This window comes from Camarhynchus parvulus, chromosome 17, assembly GCF_901933205.1.
Source record: "Camarhynchus parvulus chromosome 17, STF_HiC, whole genome shotgun sequence".
In the NCBI taxonomy this organism is placed as follows: domain Eukaryota; kingdom Metazoa; phylum Chordata; class Aves; order Passeriformes; family Thraupidae; genus Camarhynchus; species Camarhynchus parvulus.
Genome location: NC_044587.1, coordinates 11332152 through 11355462, shown reverse-complemented (window position 1 = coordinate 11355462; position 23311 = coordinate 11332152). Strand labels below are relative to the sequence as shown.

The window sequence follows — 23311 nt, the reverse complement described above, 5'->3', positions numbered from 1 at the left end:
TTGAGTTGTGCTGGAGGAGCACACTATGGAACAGAAATAGGCTGTGGAGCTCAGAGACTGATCTGACCCAACAGTTTGCTAAGGAAATAAAAATAGACAAGCAATTAAAATGACCTCTGCAGAAGAACAGGAAGAATAGATGAGCTTTGTTGAGATTATTTTGTTTGTGCCATTTCACACGTGACATAGGGGTCTGAAACAAGCATTTGTTCTCAAAGGGAGTGAGAGCTAACAACCTGAATCTCAGGTTTAAAGGCTGAGGACAGCAAAGCCACATTTTGAGGAGAATGCATGTCACAAGAGGAACTAGATAGAAATCAGCTGGACCAGCAGGCTCAGCTAAAAGACGAGACTTGTTTGGGGAAGCGACAGTTTATTCTTCTCTCCTTCAACTCATCAGGAAATTAATTACTACTCTCAAGCCAATCATAAAGCAAAAAAAGTATCACACAGACTCCCATAGTCCCATTTGTAGAATCGACTGCATTAAGACTTGTGTACAACTTCAAAACCAGAAGATTTTTGGTAAGCATTTATATGTATTCCATTTTCTAAGAAATCTCTCTTGCTTCAGTCAGGCAGCTCTCCGGTGAAACACCAAACCGTGGAAGTTTTACAATCCACAGCACAGTCATAATTAAAGGATCAAAATTCACTTTGTTCAAAGGCACAAGGCCAAAGCAACACAGGTCAGCAGCACCTGGGTAGTGTCGCTGATTTTTTTTTTTCATTTAGTCTCCAATTTTAAGCCTTTAGCTTTTAGCCCAAACTCAGCTCTTCAGCAGCACAAACTGGCTTCATGAACAAAAAAACTGAAGGTGCTTCCTTCCACATTTCCACTGCACTATCATTTATTGTTGTGCCAAAGAAAACAGAAGCCTTGGCAGCACATCGGTTGTGTAGCCAAAGGCCATAGTGACTGGATTCCACTGCACTTGTAAGTGAGAAGCTTGTTCTCAGAGTTACTGCTGGCATGTGAATGGGAGGAACATTAACATTCTGCACTGACTAGTTATGTCCTGTCAATCCCAGGACAGGGTCCCTCTGATGACAGAAGAATGTGCATTTAAATAATTCCTAAAATTTCTCCATTTCCATTAGTACATGGAATGATAAATATTATATAAACACTTAAATAGTGGTCCCAAGAGTAACTTGTAACTCCAGCAAACAGAATGGATCAGCATAAAACAAAGATGCATCTTACTTTACAAATCAAAGATTACAGATACTATAAAATACCTCCCTCAGCCACTGGAAAATGAACCATTAGAGTCAAATTCAGTCAGCTCCATTAACAGCCAGTGACCTCTGGATTTAGTGGGGATTGCAGCTCCTGGCCCTGCCCATGACACCCCTGCCATGGGGGAAAGAGACTTTTAGTGAGACCAACTGGAAATATGAACACTCACATTTCTGAGATCTTATCCATGAATACAGGACTGTCCAAGTCCAAATCCAAAAGGAAAAGCACTCTAGAAAGCTCATTTCCAAATTCATGGCTTAAAATCTGTACATGTGCACATATAAAAATGAAAGATCCCAGGGGTCCTGTAAGATTCTTTAAAAACCTGGGTTTACTTTGTCTTCAAGTAACTGAAATTAATTTCTCCAATTCTACTGGTGCCTAGAACTGCTGTAGACTGTCTGCTTTTAACACTACTGCTGAAAATACCCACTGTACTCCTAAGGAAAAAAATAACTGACAATTTCTCGATGGTGCAAGATATTATGAATAACAAGAACTTTTCTGTATAGCTGTAGGCTTGTTTTGAGTCAACAAAAACCATTATGTGATATCTGAACAGGAAGGGACACAAGGAAGCTGATACTTAATATGCTCACAAGCTTTCGCAGTGCCCAACCTCTGAAAAGCTGAAAGCAGCTTTCAGTCAGAATACCTGAGTCTAACTGATGCAAGTAAGATATAAAATGCATGTGTAGCTTCACTTGCATTTCACATTATCTCCTGCTTTCCTGCAGGGAAGTTAAAAAACTCAATACTTCTACAAAATTATATACCACTTTGAGCTAAACCAGCAGCAAATTCTCTTTCACCATTCATTTCAGCCACAACTTGAATACTGTTCCAAGTGCTCTACAAAACTAAAACACTATACAACAGATGCTCTGCTGCCTCTTTCTTCTCCTAACATGATGCAGCATATCTCGGGAGTTTGGAATGAGATCAGAGTACCAGCAGCAATACTGACAGCTTCTCCCTGGGACAGTACTACAGCTCTTTGTTTATTCCACTTTGCACCTGAACCACTGTCACAGTCTGACAAAGGAATGGCTCTGTAATCCAGTGTTTCAGTGAATCCAGAATAAACCAGAAAACTGGAGGCTTATTCCTGCTCTCCAGGAACAACACTGTGCCCTAAGCCAATTCGCTGCATTCTCAGCATTTAATGAGCATTTAGGAACACTGACATAAGTGAGTCATGAGTTAAGTGGGCCTTCAGAGCCCCAAGAATGTCATGGTCCACACTACAATTACCTTCTGAACCTCAGCACCAGGGAAATCAGCTTCATATGGCACAGCTTTGCCCATCCCAGAACTAGAGATTAGACTTAAGACTGATGTGATTTCTTCAAACCAGAGATGCTTTTCCCAAGCTTGTCTGTTGTTTGAAGTCAAAAAAGGTGCATTATAGCATCTCTCCTCAAACCCTGAAAAGTAAAGTGACTTGAAGATAATGCCACCACTGGAAGATCCACTGATGTAGAGTCTATGCTGGTACCCAGATAGGGAGTGGATGAGCCTCTGTGTTAAAGACGTATTTGTCAAGGTTGATTAAGTCTATGTCATCTGAGAATAGCAGAAACATGTATTTGAGTGTTTCCCCAAGGAAGAAGCTCTCCATTTTATCCCGTGGCTCTGGATTACTGGGATTCTGAACATTGTTAATAGAAGTATAACCACCCGTAGGAACCTGTGCAAAAAAAAAAAAAAATTATCTTTGCATAACCTAAAATAATTTTTTACTTCCTAACATCCAGATGCACTTGGAGAAGATAAGTGCTATGAACAGATCATGTTTTCATGCTTTTCATTTCATACTTGATTTTCATTTATGTATAAAGTTTCAGTAATGAAAAAAAAATCTCATTGCATTTTAAAAGAAACCACAACAATAAATGAAGCAAAATATCCATTTGTGCTCAGGGTAGAGGGGTATCACAAAGAACATCCCTTTGAAGTTTCTGGACAAATATACAGAAAGGAACCAGCGATTTCTACATTAGAACTGACCCAAGAACAGACCATTCATATTTGGTGCCACACTTTCAAAGCATATCAGTGACATCTCCACGAGCACTGTAGTCAGAATGAACACAAATACTGTTAATGCCATTAATGCCATTTTGTGCTATTTCTTTTTTCTTTGGCAACTTTAATTGAAGAGTTCTTTCAATCCAGCCATGCCCTTCTCAGCTTCCAAAGTCTAGAAACTACAGATTCTAACACTTTGGTAGTCTTGCCTACAGCTTCTGCATTTCACTTTTTCATCAATACAACTTCTTTCATTATATAGACTATGGAGAGTATCTCCATCTGTAAGAAAACAATTTTTCTGTATATACCTACAAATTCCCCCACAGTTATCTGATGAATCCTTGAAACATAGTATGTTTTCAAAGCTGTTGTTAGAAAGCAAGTGAGCAAATACAGTCCTGACAGAACAAGGTTATTATAAACTGGCCTTACCCTGGTGTATCTATTGAAATTCTGCAAGATTTCCCAGCCCCAGTCTTGGTATTTCTTATCACCAGTGAATCTGTACATATAAAAAAGGCTTTCCACAGTTTCTGGTCGCAATAAATTGTGCCTGTCTGCAGGCTGCGAGAGGAAAAAAAGGCAAGAGTATTAGACAGGGAATTTCCTCAATGATGCATGCAGGGAGAAAAATAATTATTCACATCTCCATCTGCTCCCAAGAGTTTGCTATGCATAAATCAGCTTCTAAATATACTGCTAGGGTAACTAAAACCAAAGCCTAGGGTACAGCTAGAAGGCAAGGCAGAGAAAGAATTAGCTGCTCCACAACAAACGCCATCACTAGTATCTGGCCAGGAGTTCAACAGCAGAACAGAGCTACAGAGAAACCTGGAGTTCAGGCCAGCTATCTGCTCACCTTGATTTCTACATCCTTGTGGCCCTTCTGTGCATGGAGGTTGAAGTGTACAATCTCTGGGCTCAGGCCTGTCTCTACTTGAGCATACATCTGGTAGCAGGTTTCTATAAGAGTTTCAGCCAATTTCATATGATCAGCAGCCAGTCCATTGTGAGCTCCCAGTGCTAAAGTACCAGGCAAGAAGCAAACCAAGTGATCCTGCAAGACAAGATAACTCTTACTGAGAAGTTACACATCAAACAGCAGGGGAAGTAAGGGGGCACTGTCTTTTTAATTTTTTTCTTTCTAATTTTTTATTCTTCAAAACACATTTCTGGTGCCAACAACTTGAGGATAACTTTTTAACAATCTCGTGTAATGTAACATGAGGCAGGCAGCATTATTACAGAAATCGTTAATTTCAAAAATGTACAAGAAAGTGTTTTTATGACAAGTTTCTGGAAAAAAGGTCTCAGGTCATGTTGAGGGGAAGGAGAGTGTCTTTTGGTTTACCAGAAGCATACATTTCATATCAGCTCATGCAGGGCATCAACAGAACCACCTAAAGGCTTGGTGTCCTTATTCTAACCTAATGGTAGCTTAGGAGCTAACCTACCATTGATGTAAGAAAATAAGCACCGCAGATTAATGTCACATATGGAATCTCAAATGATTTTCAACATTCAGAATCAAAGCTCAGGTCTCATCACTCAAAAACATAGTAAAACCACTCTGATGTCCCTGTATGGACCTTCAAAAGCTTTGTCCAGCCCTTAAAGAAAGAGGAGGGTTGTAAAGGTCAGCATAGACACAGGAGCCAAACATCCCCCACTGTTCCAGCTGGACAGGGTAAGAGACCTGTCCAGCCTTTCACCCAGTAATAATGGATTAAAACGAAAATTCTGACTCCCTGAAACAGAAGGAAGTGTTCTGACATGTACAGACACCAAAGCCAAATCTATCTCTCTCAATTCAACTCTGTCCTGTCTTGGAATGGGGCAGCCCTCTCCACCCAAAACCCAGACTCTGGTCTTCCTCACAGCAGGTTTTTTGGAGAGCTTTTGGGAAATTCAGATCCAAGAAGCACATGCTGAAAACCAGAACTGAAGATCTTAAAAATACTACATCAGGAAAGGCTATACATACATTAATAATACATCACTCATCTTTCAGACAAGCTGTGCACATATACAATACCTGCACTGCATGGGATTTTTAACTGAAAGATCTTAAAATACACAAATTGACAACAGAGGGTTAAGATCAATCAATTTTCCCTACAGCAAACAGCATACTGTTATACCCAAGAATCTTTCAGGTAGGAAAATAAAGATGCCATGAATGGACAAAAACCTCCAAAATTATTAATTTCTTTTTAAACCCCGTAATACAGTATTAGATGACATGCTTCTTTTGAAGGCAAATCTGAAAACACGGGTGTGCAAGTGTCTACATTTATTCTTGAATTATTGAAAACTAGTAATACATAAAATAGGTATTATCGCAACAATTTAGGACACTGGAATTTTATGACTAAAACAGGAAAAAAAAAGAAAGAAATTTTAATTCCAGCATCAAAATGTTCAGTCTTGAATGAACAAAATGGGTTTACTAGAGTGACTCAGAGAAGGCCCTCAGTTTGCATTTGTAGTTAGTATCTACAAGGCAGTTACTCATTACTGTCATCACACTGGACAGATGTGTATGTATATATCATCTTGTGTTTTGGGGTTTTTTTCATTTGTTTGTTTTTGTTGGGGTTTGGTTTTGTTTTTTGAGAAGGAAAAGCTTTGCATTTGCCTCTGTGTTGGGTTTTATTTAAATTTTGTAATGGTTTTTCTGTTTTCTTTTGCAGTTGTATTTCTTACCATCTTGGCACTGAAATGGCCATGCGCAAGCTCTCCTACAAAAGTAAGCTTCTTGGGTTCTGATCTCTGAAGAAGATGCTTTTTCACTCCTTCTATGGCTCTCATATAGTCTTCCAACAGCCTGTGAAAAAAATCATCCCCAATTGGCTCACATGCACACAATTAGAACATATTTGGTCATAGCTGATGTTCAGCACAATCTTTTAGACAACTGTTACTTCAGTCTACAGAGTAATATTTAACTAAACATGAAAACTCAAAAAACTCCCTCAGTAACCATTAACACGACATTAATCAGTTGTCACTACCATGTAGCAATACTGGGTTTACTTGAAAAGTAAATAACACTTTAATACTTATTCAAATATTAAAGAAAACACCTTCAACTGTTTCTAGGCAATAACCAAATTTTATTTCAAAAATCCTTGGAAGCAGAGTTATTGAAATCACAGAAAATCTAGGCTGGGAAGGACCTCTTGGAGGTCTCTATTTCAACCCTCTGCTCCGAGGCAGATTCAATTTCATCAGGTTATCCAAGCAATTTTTCAGTACCCCCATCCAAAGATGGAGATTCAAAGAGTTTAAGCAATCTTTTCCAATTGACCTGTCTCACTGTGAAACACTGTTTCACAGTATTTAATTTCATTTTTCCTTGCTTTCATGTACTTTCAATATGGAAAAAACTTGTTGATTGTGCGGCTCACAAAATGCCATTGTGGTCCCAAAGACACCGGTTCTCCATTTACAGTAAAGTAAGCCTCAGAAAGAGCTGTTGATGAAAGCTTTGTTTGCAGAAGGGCATCTGCTCTGACACACAGAAAAGCCTCCAAGAGGCACATTTTTGCTCTGTCTGCATTAAACTCCTTGAAATTAACAAGGAGTCTAACAGTCTAACAGAATTAGCTTATATGCAGACTTGTCTTGAAGGAAAGCTTCTTTTCCAAGCTCTTTAACTCCTCCTTGTAAACACTCTTCCACTAATGCAGTACAGATAAAAGAAACATATGAGACTTGAAGAGGGACTTTTTACAAGGGCATGCAGTGATAGAGCAAGGGTCTTTAAACTGAAAGTAAGGAGACTGATACTGAATATTAGGAAGAAATTCTTCCCTGTGAGGGTGGGGAGGCCCTGGCACAGTTTGCCCAGAGGAACTGTGGCTGCACTATCCCTGGAAGTGTCCCAGGCCAGGTTGGATGGGGCTTGAAGCAACCTGGTCTAGTGGAAGGCGTCCCTGCCCATAGCAGAGGTGGCACAGGATGAGCTTTAAGATCCCTTCCAACCCCAACCAGTCTGGGATTCTGGAATTAAAGAGAAGATAAGACAAACATCAAACTCCTGTCTCCCTTCACCTTTCACTAACAAACCCAGAGCAAACACAGACATCACTGTCAAAAGGAGATGCCCACAGTATTTCAGAAGTGTCATTATTATTCTCATCTGCTTTCTGTGACACTCCTCACATTTGAGGAAGAAAAGGCTTTTGTGGAGAGGGAGTTTTAAGACTAAGGCTAACTCTCCTTGTGTTCTTTCATCATGTTACCATGCGTCTCTCTTCTTAGCTTGCTTTTAAAAACAGTACTAAGTTCAGCTGACTCTTGAGCACATGCATTGTTTTTCTTTAAGCAGCAAACTACAACAGAGGGTTTTACAGCTCACCTGATTATCACACCAACATGAGAAGTGTAAAGAACTTACTCATTTTCTTTCTTTCCACCCTGAATCCACTGCTTAAGCAGATACTCATAGTAGCTGTCAGCTCTGGCTCCCAGAGTGTAGACCCCCAGGTGGGTGAACTGCCCGCTGTTGGTGTTGATGAACATAGGCACAAGGCCATCGTTTTTCCCTGAGAGGATGTGAACATGCTTCATCACCTCATCTACAGCTTTCTGTAAGAAAATGGAAAACATAAATTATAGGTATAAATGAGGTACAGAACTGTGTCTAGTCACTACAGTCCAGTAACAAACCTGTAACTTTGCTTCCCCAAATTAGCATCAGGGACATCAAGTTCAGCTAGAGCAATATATTAAATTCAAGATTTCAGACTTTTGGACTCTCAAAATAAGATGTTCTGGTTATGTTCAAGTACTGTGAAGCAATTATAACTGTTTCCTTTCCTTGAAGGCAAGCCCACTCAAAAGCCAGTACTACAGCACTCATTTACTCAGACTTGCAAAGTAGAAGTCCAGCAAAAAAATCAACTACACGAATCTATTTAGCAATAGTAAGGTTCTTTAAATTACTGCATTCTTCAACACTGAGCTGTGGATACAAAATATCAAAATAATAACATCAAACAAAAAGAAAAATGGAAAATATTATTTTCTCTGAAATTGTTTTTATCTCAACTAACTTTTCCCTATATGGTGACCTGCTCTCAGACTCTTAACTACCGAATGACATTTTAGTTCCTTGGATGGGTAACATTTCAGTTTTGTTCTCTGCACATAGAAAACAGTATCAAGAAACCACACTCAGATATTTTTATTTTTCTACTTAAAAGCTGTTTCTGAGGAAGAAAAACAATTACTCATCTCCACTACTATTTCTGGTATTCAATAAAATAACGGAATATTTTGTTTCTTTTTCTTCCCTTGTTTAGAGTTTCACAACTTATTTATCATAACTTATAGACTCCTGAGACTGTGAGTACTGATGGAGAGTCAGTGGTAGAGCTGCAGAGAAATGGACAAAGCGAGCGATATCAACTGATTCTTCCATACCCGGAATTTCTCATCTCCAGTCAGATGAGAGAGCTCCCTGAACTCCAACTGAATGCTGGTCACCTCTGCCACAGTGCTGTCAGATGTCCAGCGAGGGGGATGTGCAGTGCCCCGACCAATGTTGACATCAGAATAAGGTATCTTGGATGGCGTCTTGAATGCTGGCATAAGCCTGTTTCCAATGTCTTTCTAAAGAAAGCACAGGGTGTCACAACAAGTCAAACCAAAAACACATATATATAAACGGACATCCCATTGGATTTTCTTCACAAAGCAGATGAAAAAAGAGAGAACAGCAGCTTAGTTTTATATGATGCAAGCAATTAAAGAAATTTTAGAAGTCATTAACTTATTCATAGTTTCCACCTTGTCCTTAGCACTGCAGGCCTCATCTGAGGCTGCAATCCCTATCATGCAGTCACGGGCTCATCTAGCTAATCTGCTGAAGCGGCTGATGCTGTTAAGACACACAGAAAGGGCAGCAAAAAACAACTATTACCCTTTGCCAATCATTTATTTCTTCTTTTGTTTCGTGAACTTCATGATGGTCAGCCATTCATCAGCGGAAGACCAGACATACAAGAAAAGGTGACAAACACAGCAAGGCTTTGAGGTTGTACAGAGAGCAGAAGTGTAGGCTTCAAAGCTTAACGGTAAATGCCTTTCCCACCACTTTATGAAACTGTTAAAAACCAGCAACATTTAACTTTCTGAGGAATCTTCCCTCAACTTTGTCCAATATGGAATACATAACACAATTTCATTTGTAAGGCCAGACACTCACAGCTTTTTCCAGGAAAAGGCTATCTCCAGAGAGGTGATAGGTGCTCAGCAAGCCACCCAGGATACGGATAGTGCTCTCAAACAGGTTCACATCCACATTTTTATCAAAGACTAAATCATTTGCTACCCATTTTCTTGCTTCTTCAAACTCTGCAAAGTGTAAAAGGCAGTTCAGTTCAGAACTTCTGGCATGTTCTAATAACTAAAGACATGAGTACTCCATATATCCATGACAGTTACTTGTATTTGTCTACAGAGATGAATATTTTAGGTGGAATATTAAAATGAAGAGCACATGGGAAGAAGTTTCGTTACCATTGGCTTAATTCTTATTCAGCACACACCACAGAAGCATACAGACAGAAATATCCACCAAAACAGAAAATCCTTAATAGTTAAAAAAATAGAATATTTTTTTATTAAAATAGTCCCAAAATTAAAATCGTTCAGATCCATCCATTTGACTTGTCAGATAATTAGTTACACTTCCACAAAGCCTGCTACTTTTAATTAAATCTTTTTCAACCAAACCCATTATGCAGTGAGATAACAGGTAACATTTTCAGTTAATAGCTTTAGCCTAGCAATGTCCTCAGGAGCCTGCTTCCTGCAAGATGGTGCAATCTTTTTCTCTAGAAACAAAAATGGTTGTTTGTCACATTACTAATTCAAAAGAGAGGTTAAAAGAAAAGCCATATTAGGTTCATCAATCAGCTTAGCAGCAGCATCACTCAGTAACTGCTTTGGCACAGGGTCTCCACAGTGCATGTCAGTCAACTTAGCCCTCACAATTGGAGGCTGAGCTATTTCAGTGATCTCACAGCTTCTGGAAACTCCTGCTTGTGAGAAGCAGAACAACCGGTTTACCAGAAATGGAACGCATTACTTAGAAGATAAACTCTGGAGCAAATGGATGCCTCTGTGCCCTCCAGTCCTGGATGCTGGGCAAATACAGGATATTGGGCACATTGAGAAGAATTACTAAAATTCTTCAGTCAGTGTTGTCAGAAGTACAACAGCAAAGGCAGAGTTCTCTGCCACAGAAGCTTTTGCATTCATCAGCTGATAAGAAAGACTAGCAGCCTCAAACAGAACTTGCATTTACATAGCACTTGTTATTCAGAAGAAACCCCAGGAGCTCTCTAAGGCAGTCAGCAGAACTGATAAAAAACAGAAGTCCTCACCAAGAAACCATTTTCAACACATCTCTAATAGTAATAATTTATTTTAAAAACTCTACTCAGTTCAAAATTAATTAGGAAAAAAAAGAGCAACATACTGTCAACTTGATTAAACTTCAAGACAGCCTGCGCAGGCTTAGAGCTGCACACACACAACATATTATTTTACAAAAACTTCAAAGGTAGAAGAGACAGAACCATGAAATACTTTGAGTATTTATTGTACCCTCACTGGCAGCTCTGTTCTTCCTATCATGACTGAAAAATCTGTAAGTTTAATAAAAGTTTACAAAGGTGGCTATTGACCATGGTTAAACAGATACAGTTCCAGAAATATTTAAATACCATTAAAAAAACCTCTGCATCACCAAAAAAAAAAAAAAAAATCCCAACCAACCCAAACAACCAACAACAAAAAAAAAAAGGTCATAAACACTAATTAAGCATTTAAGTTTTTTGCAACAGAATTGCAAAATGTTTGGCTTCATTTTTAAAATCTGTTTGAAAGTTTTCTAGCATGGCCATTTCCAGAATAACTCTCAAAAATACAGACAAGAAAACAATTCAGGAAAGAGGTACTGAGCACTCCCTTTCTCCACCCATGGATTCCTTACAGAAACAGCCTTCTTAAATCGATATATGAAATATTGGTATTAGGTGTGGTAAAACACAAGCAAGGAACATCAAGACAAACTACTCAAGAGTGATGGGCAGAAAGCCTCCAGTGGCTATATAATGGCACAGAGGTTTTAGTACAGAAACAAAGACCAGGAAGTTTATTAAAACATCCCTCAAATTCTACCAGATACATACATTGTGTACACATACATATGTATGTATGTATTTACCCTCACAGGGAAGCTAAATTTATAGGCCAGTGTAATAAATATTCCCCTCAAAGAACTCTGAACAGGCAGTACCTGAAAATAAATGAAAGAATTATTTTAGGGGAAAAAACTGGAAGAGGACAAAAAATTACCTTCTTTTAAGCCTAAAATCCACATGGTATCCAAGGCATCGATTAAGGTAAGCCCAAGTCCAAACCACTCGCTGTAGGACTTGGACAAAGGCTTCAGTTCATCATGGCCCCAGGCAAAATCCTTGTACCCTTTCCAGGCATGGCGGAAGGCTTCAATCACAGCCAGCTGGCGCTCATTGATGGGCACTGCAAAGGAGAAACAGCACCTTGCTCAGGACTTCTACAGGGCACTGATGGAACTCTACTACGCACCACTTTACTGCATTCCACCGAAAATAAAATTTCTTCCAAACTAACTGATCACTGCAATGGAAAAACCACCCTCACATTATTCGTTTCAGAACAGCCTTTCCTCTGCAGAATAGCCAGTCAGTGTTTCCAGTCAGCAATTCAGTCAAATTCTCTGGAAGAGAGAAATCTCTCTGAAAGAGAGAAATCTCTCTGGAAGCAGAGATTTCTCCCTGGCAACAAAACTGTCACTTCTGCAAATAAAACATTAAAATAATCACATGCACAGCTACAGATGAGTATCACTAAAGCTCAAAAAGATGAAAGTCAGGAAATACCAGATTAAGATCCATGGTAATCCAGGTGCTGAATACATATGCTTAAGAATAAAATCCTCAGCTAATTCAACACATAACATCTTTTCTTCATCTTCCCTCTCTTACCAACTGCTGTCTGTTAAATTTAAAATCACTTCTTCAAAATTATTTCTATTGAACTTTCTTATTTAATATCAAAATAGAAAGAAAATTTACATTTTCCATCTTGGCAAAACCAAGTCTTTTTCCATAGTTGTACTGATGTTTTTGCTTGCAATCTGCCATGAAGGGGAGCTTATGTTACACACTGAACATGAAAAATTTCAAGCCATTAGCTGAAATTCTGAAAAATTATGAACAAAGACTTCTAGAGTGGGAAACACCAAGCAGCACAGCTAACCCTATAAATATTAAGCTTGCAGAAGTGCAAATACATCACACTGAAATATGTTCATCACACCAGCACTTCCCGGTTTCTCTTCTGAACCCAGAAAAAGGAAGAACAGGTTCTTAGCTCCACAAGTGCAGCAACTTGAAAAACAACTTCTGTAGCTTTCTGGTGAGCCTTAAAAATAGTTCCACTTAGTTCAGGGAGGAAGTCACTTTCCCTGTATTTGCAGAACAAAAGGAAAGGCACAGCTGAAAAGGAAGCTGTCTCTTTCATACCCTCCTTCTTTAGGTTATCCTGCCTCTTCCCAGAGGCTACATTTCAAAGATTTGTCTCTAAAATTTATTTTCAAATTCTGAAGGCTAAGAAGCATGAAGGCTGGCATAGTGAAATAAGAACACTGAAAAACTAGGATGTTCTAGGTAAGCAATCTCTCCTATACTTTTTGTTTCCTTTAATCTAAATAAATAAATAAAATTATGCGTATGGGGAGAAACTGCACAACTGAAACCATAAAAGCAAACAAAAAAAAGGTATCATTAGCTGGCCTATTTACCTGGTTCTTTCTGGTCTTCAGCTTCCACAGGTGAAGGTTTTTCTAGTTCTGTTATTTTACTGGATGGAGGTTCAGTGCTTTGGTCAGGTTCTATCACTGCTCCTCTCCAGCTGCAAATACAAGGGACTTATTTTGGTCACAGAAAATCATGCAAATGAATGGGACTTACCTCTGTATTTCCTTTATCACACAAAACTTTGATAAAACAGAAGTTAGATTTTGTATCAAGGCTCAAAATTATTATGTGGCCCACTAAGTAAGTTTTCTGTTCAAAGAAATTTTCTTTGCAGAGAAATTTTACTTGATTAAGAAATGTGTGTTACCAGCTCTTGGAATTTCGTTAAATATCTTGACAATGGAATTTAATAAAAAACTACTTAAAATAAGCACCTCAAAATGTTGTATTACAAGCAATTTATTATCTACCAGCTCTGAAATGACCACACTAGCTACTAATGCTAAATAGTACCATGTTGAATCCTCTCAATCCCTCCCCCTGAGGGAAATCCCCAGGGCCTTGTCTTGGAAGAATATAGCATAGAGTTTGCCCACCTAGGCTGATAGAGAGGATGCAGCCCATGGTGCTCTGCAGCACTATTGCCAATCTGCATTAGATTGCTTCCCTCATTAGCCAGTTGACACTGCCCACCCCAACTATTCATCCCTCATTGCCCCTACAGGTTGCTGCCCTTTGTCCTTTTCTCATGGTCTTACTCTGAGCAGCTTCTGAAAGAGACACTTCGAAGAAGGTTGCAGCATTTCTACCATCCTGCCATGCTGCAACAGTAACACATAAACGATGATCACCAAAACTCATGATTAAGTACAAAGGATGAGATGCTCAAAGTACTAACTCTGCTATCAAGGGATCACAAGCCTTCTCTTCTACCACAGATGTGTAAATCAGTTTTTACAGGTTTTCATGAAGAATCTCCTAAGGGAGAAGTCTTTCAGAGCAGACTTCAAGTCAGGCCAAATTCAAATCAAGATCAAACAATCTCAACCATACCATTTAATATATAGGTATGGTGCCTTTGAGCCCATTATATGCTTCCTAAGGGAACCAGGCTTACAGGATCTTTAAAGTCTATACTGTTTACTTTAACAGTCTGACTGTCTCCAGTCAGCATATCTTCTGATTAAGATAAATGCCATATTTCATTTCTTACTTTCATTCTTTAAATTTGTAGCTAGTCTTCACTATGCTTTCATTGCTCTTGTAAGTTCGCTTATTACCACCCTGTTTAAATCTGTGAGTTACAGCACAAGCCAAAACAAAACAATAAAACATTTTCAGACAATACTGACAGCCAAAACGCTGAGCCAGGCACAGTTCTGATGCTATTATCTGCTCATCTGAGCCAGTGCTAAAGACAACATAAAACACATAAAACCCTCAAGCCTCATGTTCCAAGTCTGAAGAACCTCTGCTGAACTTTTGGTAGTCTTTTCTATATCCACGTTACTTTCCTTCACTTATTCCCAAATCAAAACACTTCCATAACCATAGAAGCACAGACCTTCTGTTAAAGATACTTCTAGATCTGTACAAGGAATGAAATGTCTTGTAAGAAAGAAGTAAGTACATCGTGTTACACTCACACAACTATGCACACATCCATTGGTTCTGCCTGGTCGGCCTGGGCCCAATTTCTTTAGTGGCACCAACCCACAAGAAGCACTGACAATGCTATCACTTTCCAAACCTGCCCCAGGACAAAAACACTTGTACCAGTACTGTTAGATTGATACTGTTAGATTAACATTTATTACAACGAACAGCAGAAACCTCTGGACACCGAGAATCTTGCTGAACATTAAGAGTGTCTAAGTGCATTAGAAATACAGCCAGCCTCGCAGGGCTCCAAACCCTCTGCAGCTGTGTGATGGAAACAGTAAAATCAGAGAAACTGCACATTCATCAAAATTAAATCTATCAGCCTAGTAATATCAGCAGCTATCAGGCCAGGCCTGAGAACAAACCCACACAAAGAAAGAAAATAACCTCGGACACATACAAAAAGCCCTTGAAATTTTCACTCCAACACTCAACGGATCTTGGCAGAAGCAAGGGGGAAGGAGACAGTGTACCTTGCCTGAAACGTTTCTACCTGATAATGGATTTCTCCGTTTTCTCTACTTTATCTGCTTCGACCAGCTCTTCTACAGCCCTCATGGTATCATGTCGGGTCTTCAGTCTTGTGTCTCTCCGTGGTGCCTTGATCTGAAGATTTGAAGGACCACGACGAACATGAGGTGGTTTCGGTGGCTTCTGAGAATAGAAAAAAAAATGTGCTTGTTAAGTTGCAGAGATGGTAAAATTTCAAACCATAAATCAATATCATTCCAGTATTAAACATAAATTCAGATAAATCTTATTTTGTTTGTTTTGCAGCAGGCAAATTCTGACCTGAATGGAACCTATGCTAAAGATCTTGTGGGTTTGTTTGCTTTAAACTTTTGGTTAAATCATCCCATTCATAAGTTTACACTGATAAATTACTTCTAAACTACCTTTACGGCTCCCAAGTATTCATTTAACACAAGGTAGTGACAAAGGATTGTGAAGACATTTGATTCCATTCTACTAGGCACAGTAAATTTATGAGAATTAGCAAAAGAATGCAAAAACAAGTTTCCACAATGCCAGTGTAAAAACCAAGAATTACTATAAAGTAATACACGTACACTTTTGCATGATGAAGAAAAGATTTCACACAAAATTTTGTATTCATTAACTGAACATTCCTGAATTCGTGAGATAAATTCATGACAAACAACACAGTAACCAGTATTCCTTTGCTCCACTAATTCACACAGTCAGTTGATGTTCCTTTCCCACTGCATTCCCCACAAACATAACCCTTCAAAACCTATCATCTGCTCTTTCTGAAGCTATTTCTCAAGCTCTCTCAAGATAAACCATGACTCCACGCTTCGCACAAGAGTGGAGACTGATTCACACAGCACAAGTGAAGCCTCAAGTAAGAGGTCAGTGTGACATAAAGTCCTGGCACTCCTGGGCAGAGCAGTGAGTAAAAAAGAGCATACAGAACATGTAAATAAAAAAGATAAAGCCAAGAAATACAATACCAAAACCCTCCCTGAGAGGACAGCATTCCACCAAGAGCACACGTTTACTGCAAGTTCTAACTCCTTCCTCCACAACAACTGTTGGAACCAAGCACTATTTGCCTTCATAAACTCTTTGTGGCATTAGAAAACTAATTTCTTCTCACATTACCTGCAGTGAAAGCTCAGGGTAGTCTCCATGGTTGGCATCTGCTTTCTGGGGTGCTGGTAGAACAGCTGGATTTGCCAGCTTCAATCTAGGAATTTCTTGTTCTGTTCTCTGATCATCCAATGATTTGTTTGTTATACCTAGACACACAAAACTACTCAGCACAAGGAATCAACAGTCAAGGCTGCAGTTAGAAATTTGTAAGAGTTTGCTGTATACAAGTAGTAGATGCACCTCCAAAAACTGTTTGCATTCACAAAGCATTGATAAACACACACTAATTGTTAGATACAAAGCGTATTTTGGTATTAGTCCTCTCCCTATTATATAAAAGGAAGCTGCTAAAAGGCACATGGGGATTTTTAAAATTGCTACTATTTCAGTTTTTCAATACAATTAATAAGATAACATCAGAGGTAATGTGCATTAGTATTATCCAAATGCTTACAATTTCTAAACTGATTAGGTTTGAGCTACCCGCATTTACATACAAACACAATAAAAAAAAACACATTCAAAACCTTCAGATCTTAATCAACTGTCATAGTTTAGGAAGGGTAGTTCCCAATTCAGTGCTCCCTGAAACCACAAAAACTACACTGCTATTCTCTTTCCCTTTTCTGTTCTGCCCTCCCCCTTCACCTTCCCTCTGGGGTGTATGAGTTGAAAATTGGAGGCACAGAAGGCAAAGATCACAGGTTGAGATAAGAACAATTTTGGAGAAACAGCAATGAAATAAGAAAACAAACAGTAAGGACAACAATATTAATAACAAAAGGTATAGGAAAAAGAAACTATTTACATGAAGGCATGAATAAAGATGGCTGCCCCTGCTATGTTTTCTCTTCCAGGAGGAGCTCCTTCTGCCCAGCACAAGGAGCCCCTTTCTCCCCTCTCCCATGCCCAGCAACGACTGAGGGGGTACAGAATAACATCCAGACCTTAGCCACACTCCCTCCCAGCTACTTCAACAAATTAACCATCCTGGCTGAAACCAGGACATCAACTAAAACAAAACGTTGCTCTAGTCAACATAAAGAAAGAAATTGGAATGCCAAAGATATTTTTGAGTAAGCACTGCATCATTCAAATACCACATGAAATCATCTCAGATCTGCATTTTAATGAATACACCCAGTCATTACCAACGGACATTAAAACTGGAAAGACCCACAATCATCTCCTAATCTCTTATTGTGAGCTGTACAGAACACATACTTTTCCATGTTTCCCCCATGCTTGTGTACGAAATTACTCCACACACTGCCAAGAACGCAAACAGGAAGAGAATGACACTCCGCTGGAGTCGGGACAGCTGCTTCCATTTCTTTAGGAGAGAAAAGAAGTGAAAGAAAGAATACTTAGCATGACATTAAGAACCTATTTGGTTAAAAATAAACTCTTATTGGTTCATTCAGATTAAAACTGACAAAATTGACTAGGCTTAATTTTACCCTGTTTCCAGCTGCATATATCCATTGCTTATTCTCTTTGATAACAGAGAAAACAGAAATCCAACCAGATGGCACAAGACGCTCACAAAAAAAAAAAAAAAACCAAAACAAAACATAAGAGCCACCTGCTGCAAGAACCTCAGAAGCTGCCAAATGCCAAGACTCCCAGAAAGCTTCAACTACAGCTGACTTCAATCACAACCTCCATTGGCTGACCTGAGCACCTGCTAAACTATCAACTGGGAAATCAGCCAAAAACCTCTTTCCTCCTGGCTGGCAAGGGACTGCAGAATGCACATGCAAAATTAGAAATAGAAGAAAACGGCAGGAAAACAAAAAATGTTACTGCAGCAAAGAAGAAAAGCTCAAAATAAGGTGAGCACCAATCACTGGCAGGTCATGGGTTTGATCCTTGTAGGGGCTGTTTGATTAAAGAGTGGGTCCCTTCCAACTCAGAATATTCTGTCAATCTGTAAAAGAGAAGTCAGGTATCCTGGCTCTGACAAGCATGGGAACTGTCACACAGAACAAATTCTGCACCACAAAAAAAGAGGCACCAACTTGCAGCAATGTGAAAATTGAGTAGAACACCACAACAGCAAACAGGACAAACCCACAATCTTTTCAAGTTTAGTCCTGGGCAAAAATGTATTGTTAATACTAGATTTTATGCAACAATCGCTGAAAAACTGACAGCAAATTACATTAACCTGTATGAGGCCAAGGTACATTAGCCTCAATTTACAGAGAGAGAAGCTGGAGTTAAACATCAAGGGCTAAACTGCCACCATTACTTTTCCAACAGTCCTCCTGAAATTCACTAATTCTGGTTTGGATATACAGAAGGAACTTCATTGCCAATGCTGCACTTGGGAAGGACCTTTGCCACAAACCACACAGTACCTCCCACAGCCCTCATCCTCTTAGCAACAACCGGAGGCCGGGAATGTCTCCGTGCAGAACTGCCAATGGGCTCACACAGTGAGTCCCACAGCACAATTTCCTGTCTTCCACCTGCACTGTTGACTGTACAGGAATACTGTACATCCTTCTCTGGAAACACTGCAAAATGCTGGTCCTGCTGTGTCATCTTCAGTTCTACCTGCTTAGCAAACTTTATGACCCTCTTCCCATTGCAAAAAGACGCTTGAAATCCAGCAGCTCTGTGGTTCATCAGGGTAGGATGGGAAAAGAAGCTTTAATTGTGGTGTCTTGCAACGGGTAGGAGTAAGGCACAAGAACATGTGAGGGCATTCACCACCATCTTACAGGTTTTTTGCTCACAAAGAATAAGTGTAAAATGAAGGGTGATGACTCGGGCCCATATCTCTCTGGCTGGTAATAAAAAGAGAACTGTGGGACTGTGTGCCTAAACAAGCTCTTCATACACACTTCATCTGATGACGTGTAAAGCCTCTGCGAGTGACTATACATCATCTCCTATCTGTAACAAGGGTTATCTTGGCCCTCTGACTCACTCTTTCCCACAGAAGATTCTCCAGCCCAAGACTCCCATCCCACATGAAGCTATCTGCCCATTCTACCCACAAGCAGACAAGAAAGTCACTTTCCAGAGCTCTGCCAGAGAACCCCTTTTCTCACACTGTTCCCTTTAATCTCCATGGGCAGAAGACAGGACCCTCCCCTCAAGCCTTAACACAGGGAACAAAGGCACAGAGACCAAATCTTACTCCCCTCATTCCTGTCCAAAGAGTTCGGCGTTGCCCCTCAAATGTGCACGAGCAGAGGGCAGGATTTTACCGTATGCCCCCGATCCCAGCTTTATTCGTGAAAATTAAGACATGACTGGAAACACTTCAGCCAGCCCGCGCCTTATATACCCCTACCCCGCGGAGAGCAGCCCCGCGAGCACTCCGAAAGCAGAGCCCAGAGCGAGGCCGCCCCAGCGCCCACAGCCATGGCCTCTGCCCGACTCGGAACTGGGGGACAACGCCAGGTCCCCCATGACACTCCAGATGCACCTAAGCCTAGGGATATTCCTGGCCGCCCAACAGCCCTCCCCCATCACCAGGTGCCCCCCGCACCCAGGCCGGGGATACCCCGGTACCGCACAGCTCCCCGCGTGGCCCTCACCCGCCAGCAGGAGCGCCGCCGCCAAGCCTTGCTGTTGTTATAGCCACCGACCCCGGCCGCCTCCTCCGGGCCGAGAGTGACGGAGATGAAGTCCCGGCGCGGCGATCCCGCGGCGGCGGCACCCGAATACATGGCAGCGCCTCAGGGGCCGCCTGCCGCCATGGCCCCGCGGGATGGACCGGCCGCTTCCGGCAACCGTTTCCGGTGCCGATCTGGCGCCGGCGCGTCCGCGCTCGATGGCACCGGGCGAGGCGGGACCCAGCGCGTCCGGCGGCGCCGCGGAGGCACCGGCCCTGAGGAAGCGCAGTCGGGACGGGCCCTCTCCGCGGGCGGGCAGGAGGAGGTCTCAGCCTGCGCTGCCCACTCGCCGAGCCGCCCCGAGGCCGCAGCCCTCGGCGTGGGTAAGGCCCGAGCCCCCCACCTACTTTACGCGTTCGGGCTTCAAGCCTGGGCAGGGGTGCTCGGGGCTGCTTTGATTTTGCCCTTGCCTCTCGCTGTCCCGGCGCACCTCGCCGAACCGCGCCCTGCCCAGCGAGGACAGCAGCTGCCGGGGTGGGCAGTGAGGCAAAGACAACATAGAGACCAGTCAAAGAGTCATTGGCATGGAAGAACTGTAAATGAAGACATGCATGTGGCAGATAATAAGGAAAATCAACTCAGTAAATGGCCTGCAAGTCCCCATGGAACGGGGAGTGGGCCGCTGTGGTGAGGCGCAGCCGCCCACGTGCAGAGTGAGCATGGCCGGGGGAAAACCCCGAAGTGCTGCTGCCTCCGAGAGGACGGGAAATGCTGTCTGATGGCATTACCACCTGCCACGGAAACACTGAGACACAACAGTTTTCCAGCAGGTAGTGCAGGAACACGAGCTTGAGAGCAGACAACTGGAATCTGTGAGAGCATGTGAGTGGGTGAAAAGCAACTTAACTAGTTGTGTAAATAGACCCTTCCATAAGACCTGGTTCTGAATTTTGGTATGCAGCAGGAAGCACTCATCCCACACAATTCCTTCCTTCAGCTGCTCCTCCACAGGCCCCCAGCCCTGTGTCACTCCCTCTGCAATTAAAAATTTCCCTGCGGAGAAGGAGGGACATACTCAGCTGGAGTAGGGAAGAGCATCGTTTAGTGATGTACACATTCATAGCCATAGCATAGCAAATAATAACTTCTAGTGCAGGTTCATAATCCAAGAGGAAGAGGGCAGCATTGAAGCAGCTGCTTTAAGACTGCTGCTCTAAATGCTGGCAGTGAATTCACCTCCGGCCGTGCCTAAGTGGCAGGTTAGCATCCATCATTTGAGCCTTTACATTTGGAATCCACCTCACAGTAGATTTCAAGAAAATTCGGTGTTTTCTGATCATTTAAGGATTAAGAGAACAAATCAATCAAAAATCCTGGTAGATACGAAGAGCACATAAACAAGCAGAAGAACAATTTAAGATGCCTAAAGCATGAATTCATTTTTAGTATTAATTTTCCTATCACAGGAAACTACTGATTTGTGTAAACATATTTAAAAACATATTTAAATCCCCAGCAGCTTGCACATGGGTGTCAAGAGAGAAACGGGGGGAAAAGAGGTAAGAAAGGAACATTTGCTTCTGACATTTGCTGGGTTCAGCCCTAAAGCCCCAAATAACAGCAGTCTGCCATTTGTGAGATATTTCTGCCTTTCCCTACTGATTGTGCTATAAATAGAGCCGTGTTTAAGAAGTGCCTCTCATTGGAAAGCAAAGTTAAAGTTGCATTGCAGCGAGTGCTCATTACTTACACACCAGCTGTGAGACTGACTCAGAACCATATTACTCAAATCTACTTGAAATAAGACAACCACCACCTGCAATTAAACTCCCTTCCCTCAATAAATTAAGACGAAAGGCTTGGAAAAAATATACAGCATTGAAGACAGGAACACAATATTCTATTTTCTGATTAAAAAATAGATCCCACATCACAGAATCACAGACTTTCTAGGTTGGAAGAGACCTTTAAGATCATCGAGTCCAACCCATCTTCTAACACCTCAACTAGATCATGGCACCAAGTGCCAGATCCAGTCTTTTTTTAAACACATCGAGGGATGGTGACTCCACCACCTCCCTGGGTAGATGATTCCAGTATTTGACCACTCTTTCTGTGAAAAACTTCCTCCTTAATTCTAGTCTGTATCTCCCTTGGCGCAGTTTGAGACTGTGTCTCTTGTCCTGTCTTTTGTTGCCCGGAGAAAGAGACCAATGCCCAGCTCAGCACAGCCACCCTTCAGGAAGTTGAAGAGAGTGATAAGGTCACCTCTGAGTCTCCTTTTCTCCAGGCTGAACAACCCCAGCTCCCTTAGTCGTTCTTCACACGGCTTGTGTTCAAGCCCCTCACTAGCCTCGTTGCTCTTCTTTGGACACGCTCAAGCATCCCAACGTCCTTCCTAAACTGAGGGGCCCAGAATTGGACACAATACTCAAGGTGTGGCCTCACCAGTGCCGAGTACAGGGGAAGAATGACCTCCCTGCTCCTGCTGGCCACACCATTCCTGATTCTGGCCAGGATGCCATTGGCCTTCTTGGCCACCTGGGCACACTGCTGGCTCATGTTCAGCCGACTGTCAACCAGCACCCCCAGGTCCCTTTCCACCTGAGCACTGTCCAGCCACACCGTCCCCAGCCTATAACGTTGCAGGGGGTTATTGTGGCCAAAGTGCAGGACTCGGCACTTGGACTTATTGAACTTCATCCCATTAGATTCTGCCCATCCATCCAACTGTTCCAAGTCCCTCTGCAAAGCCCTCTGTCCCCCTAATAGATCAACACATGCTCCCAGCTTAGTGTCATCTGCAAATTTGCTAATGAAAGACTCTAAACCCTCATCCATGTCATCGATAAAAATGTTAAACAGAACTGGCCCCAGCACAGAACCCTGAGAGACACCACTGGTGACTGGTCGCCAGCTGGATGCAGCACCATTCACCACCACTCTCTGGGCCCGGCCATGCAGCCAGTTCCTAATCCAGCAAAGAGTGCTCCTGTCCAAGCCACGGGCTGCCAGCTTGTCTAGGAGTATGCTGTGGGAGACAGTGTCAAAGGCCTTGCTGAAATCCAAATAAACAACATCTACAGCCTTTCCTGCATCCACTAGGTGGGTTACCTGGTCATAAAAGGTGACCAAGTTGGTTAAACATGACCTACCTCTCCTAAATCCATGCTGACTGGGTCTGATACCCTGGCCATCCTGTAAATTCTTTGTGATGGCACTTAATATAAACTGTTCCATTATTTTGCCAGGTACTGAGGTCAGGCTGACTGGTCTATAATTACCAGGATCTTCCTTTGCACCCTTTTTGTGAATGGGTATCACATTGGCCAGTTTCCAGTCATCCGGAACCTCACCAGTGA

The 23311-nt window shown here is 41.6% G+C and overlaps 1 protein-coding gene across 1 annotated transcript; it reads right to left on the bottom strand.

The window, feature by feature from the left end:
- Nucleotides 1-356: 356 nt before the first annotated feature.
- On the bottom strand, nucleotides 357-20126 carry MAN1B1 (mannosidase alpha class 1B member 1). The gene is made up of 13 exons (XM_030961236.1): nucleotides 19932-20126; nucleotides 17602-17710; nucleotides 16387-16523; nucleotides 15254-15414; nucleotides 13143-13252; nucleotides 11654-11839; nucleotides 9495-9643; nucleotides 8711-8899; nucleotides 7683-7873; nucleotides 5987-6107; nucleotides 4140-4337; nucleotides 3713-3844; nucleotides 357-2936 (listed from the first exon to the last, which is right to left on the bottom strand). The coding sequence occupies exons 1-13, from the start codon at nucleotides 20061-20063 to the stop codon at nucleotides 2733-2735; spliced, it is 2019 nt and encodes a 672-aa protein (XP_030817096.1). The 5' UTR covers nucleotides 20064-20126; the 3' UTR covers nucleotides 357-2732.
- Between the last annotated feature and the right edge of the window lie 3185 nt (nucleotides 20127-23311).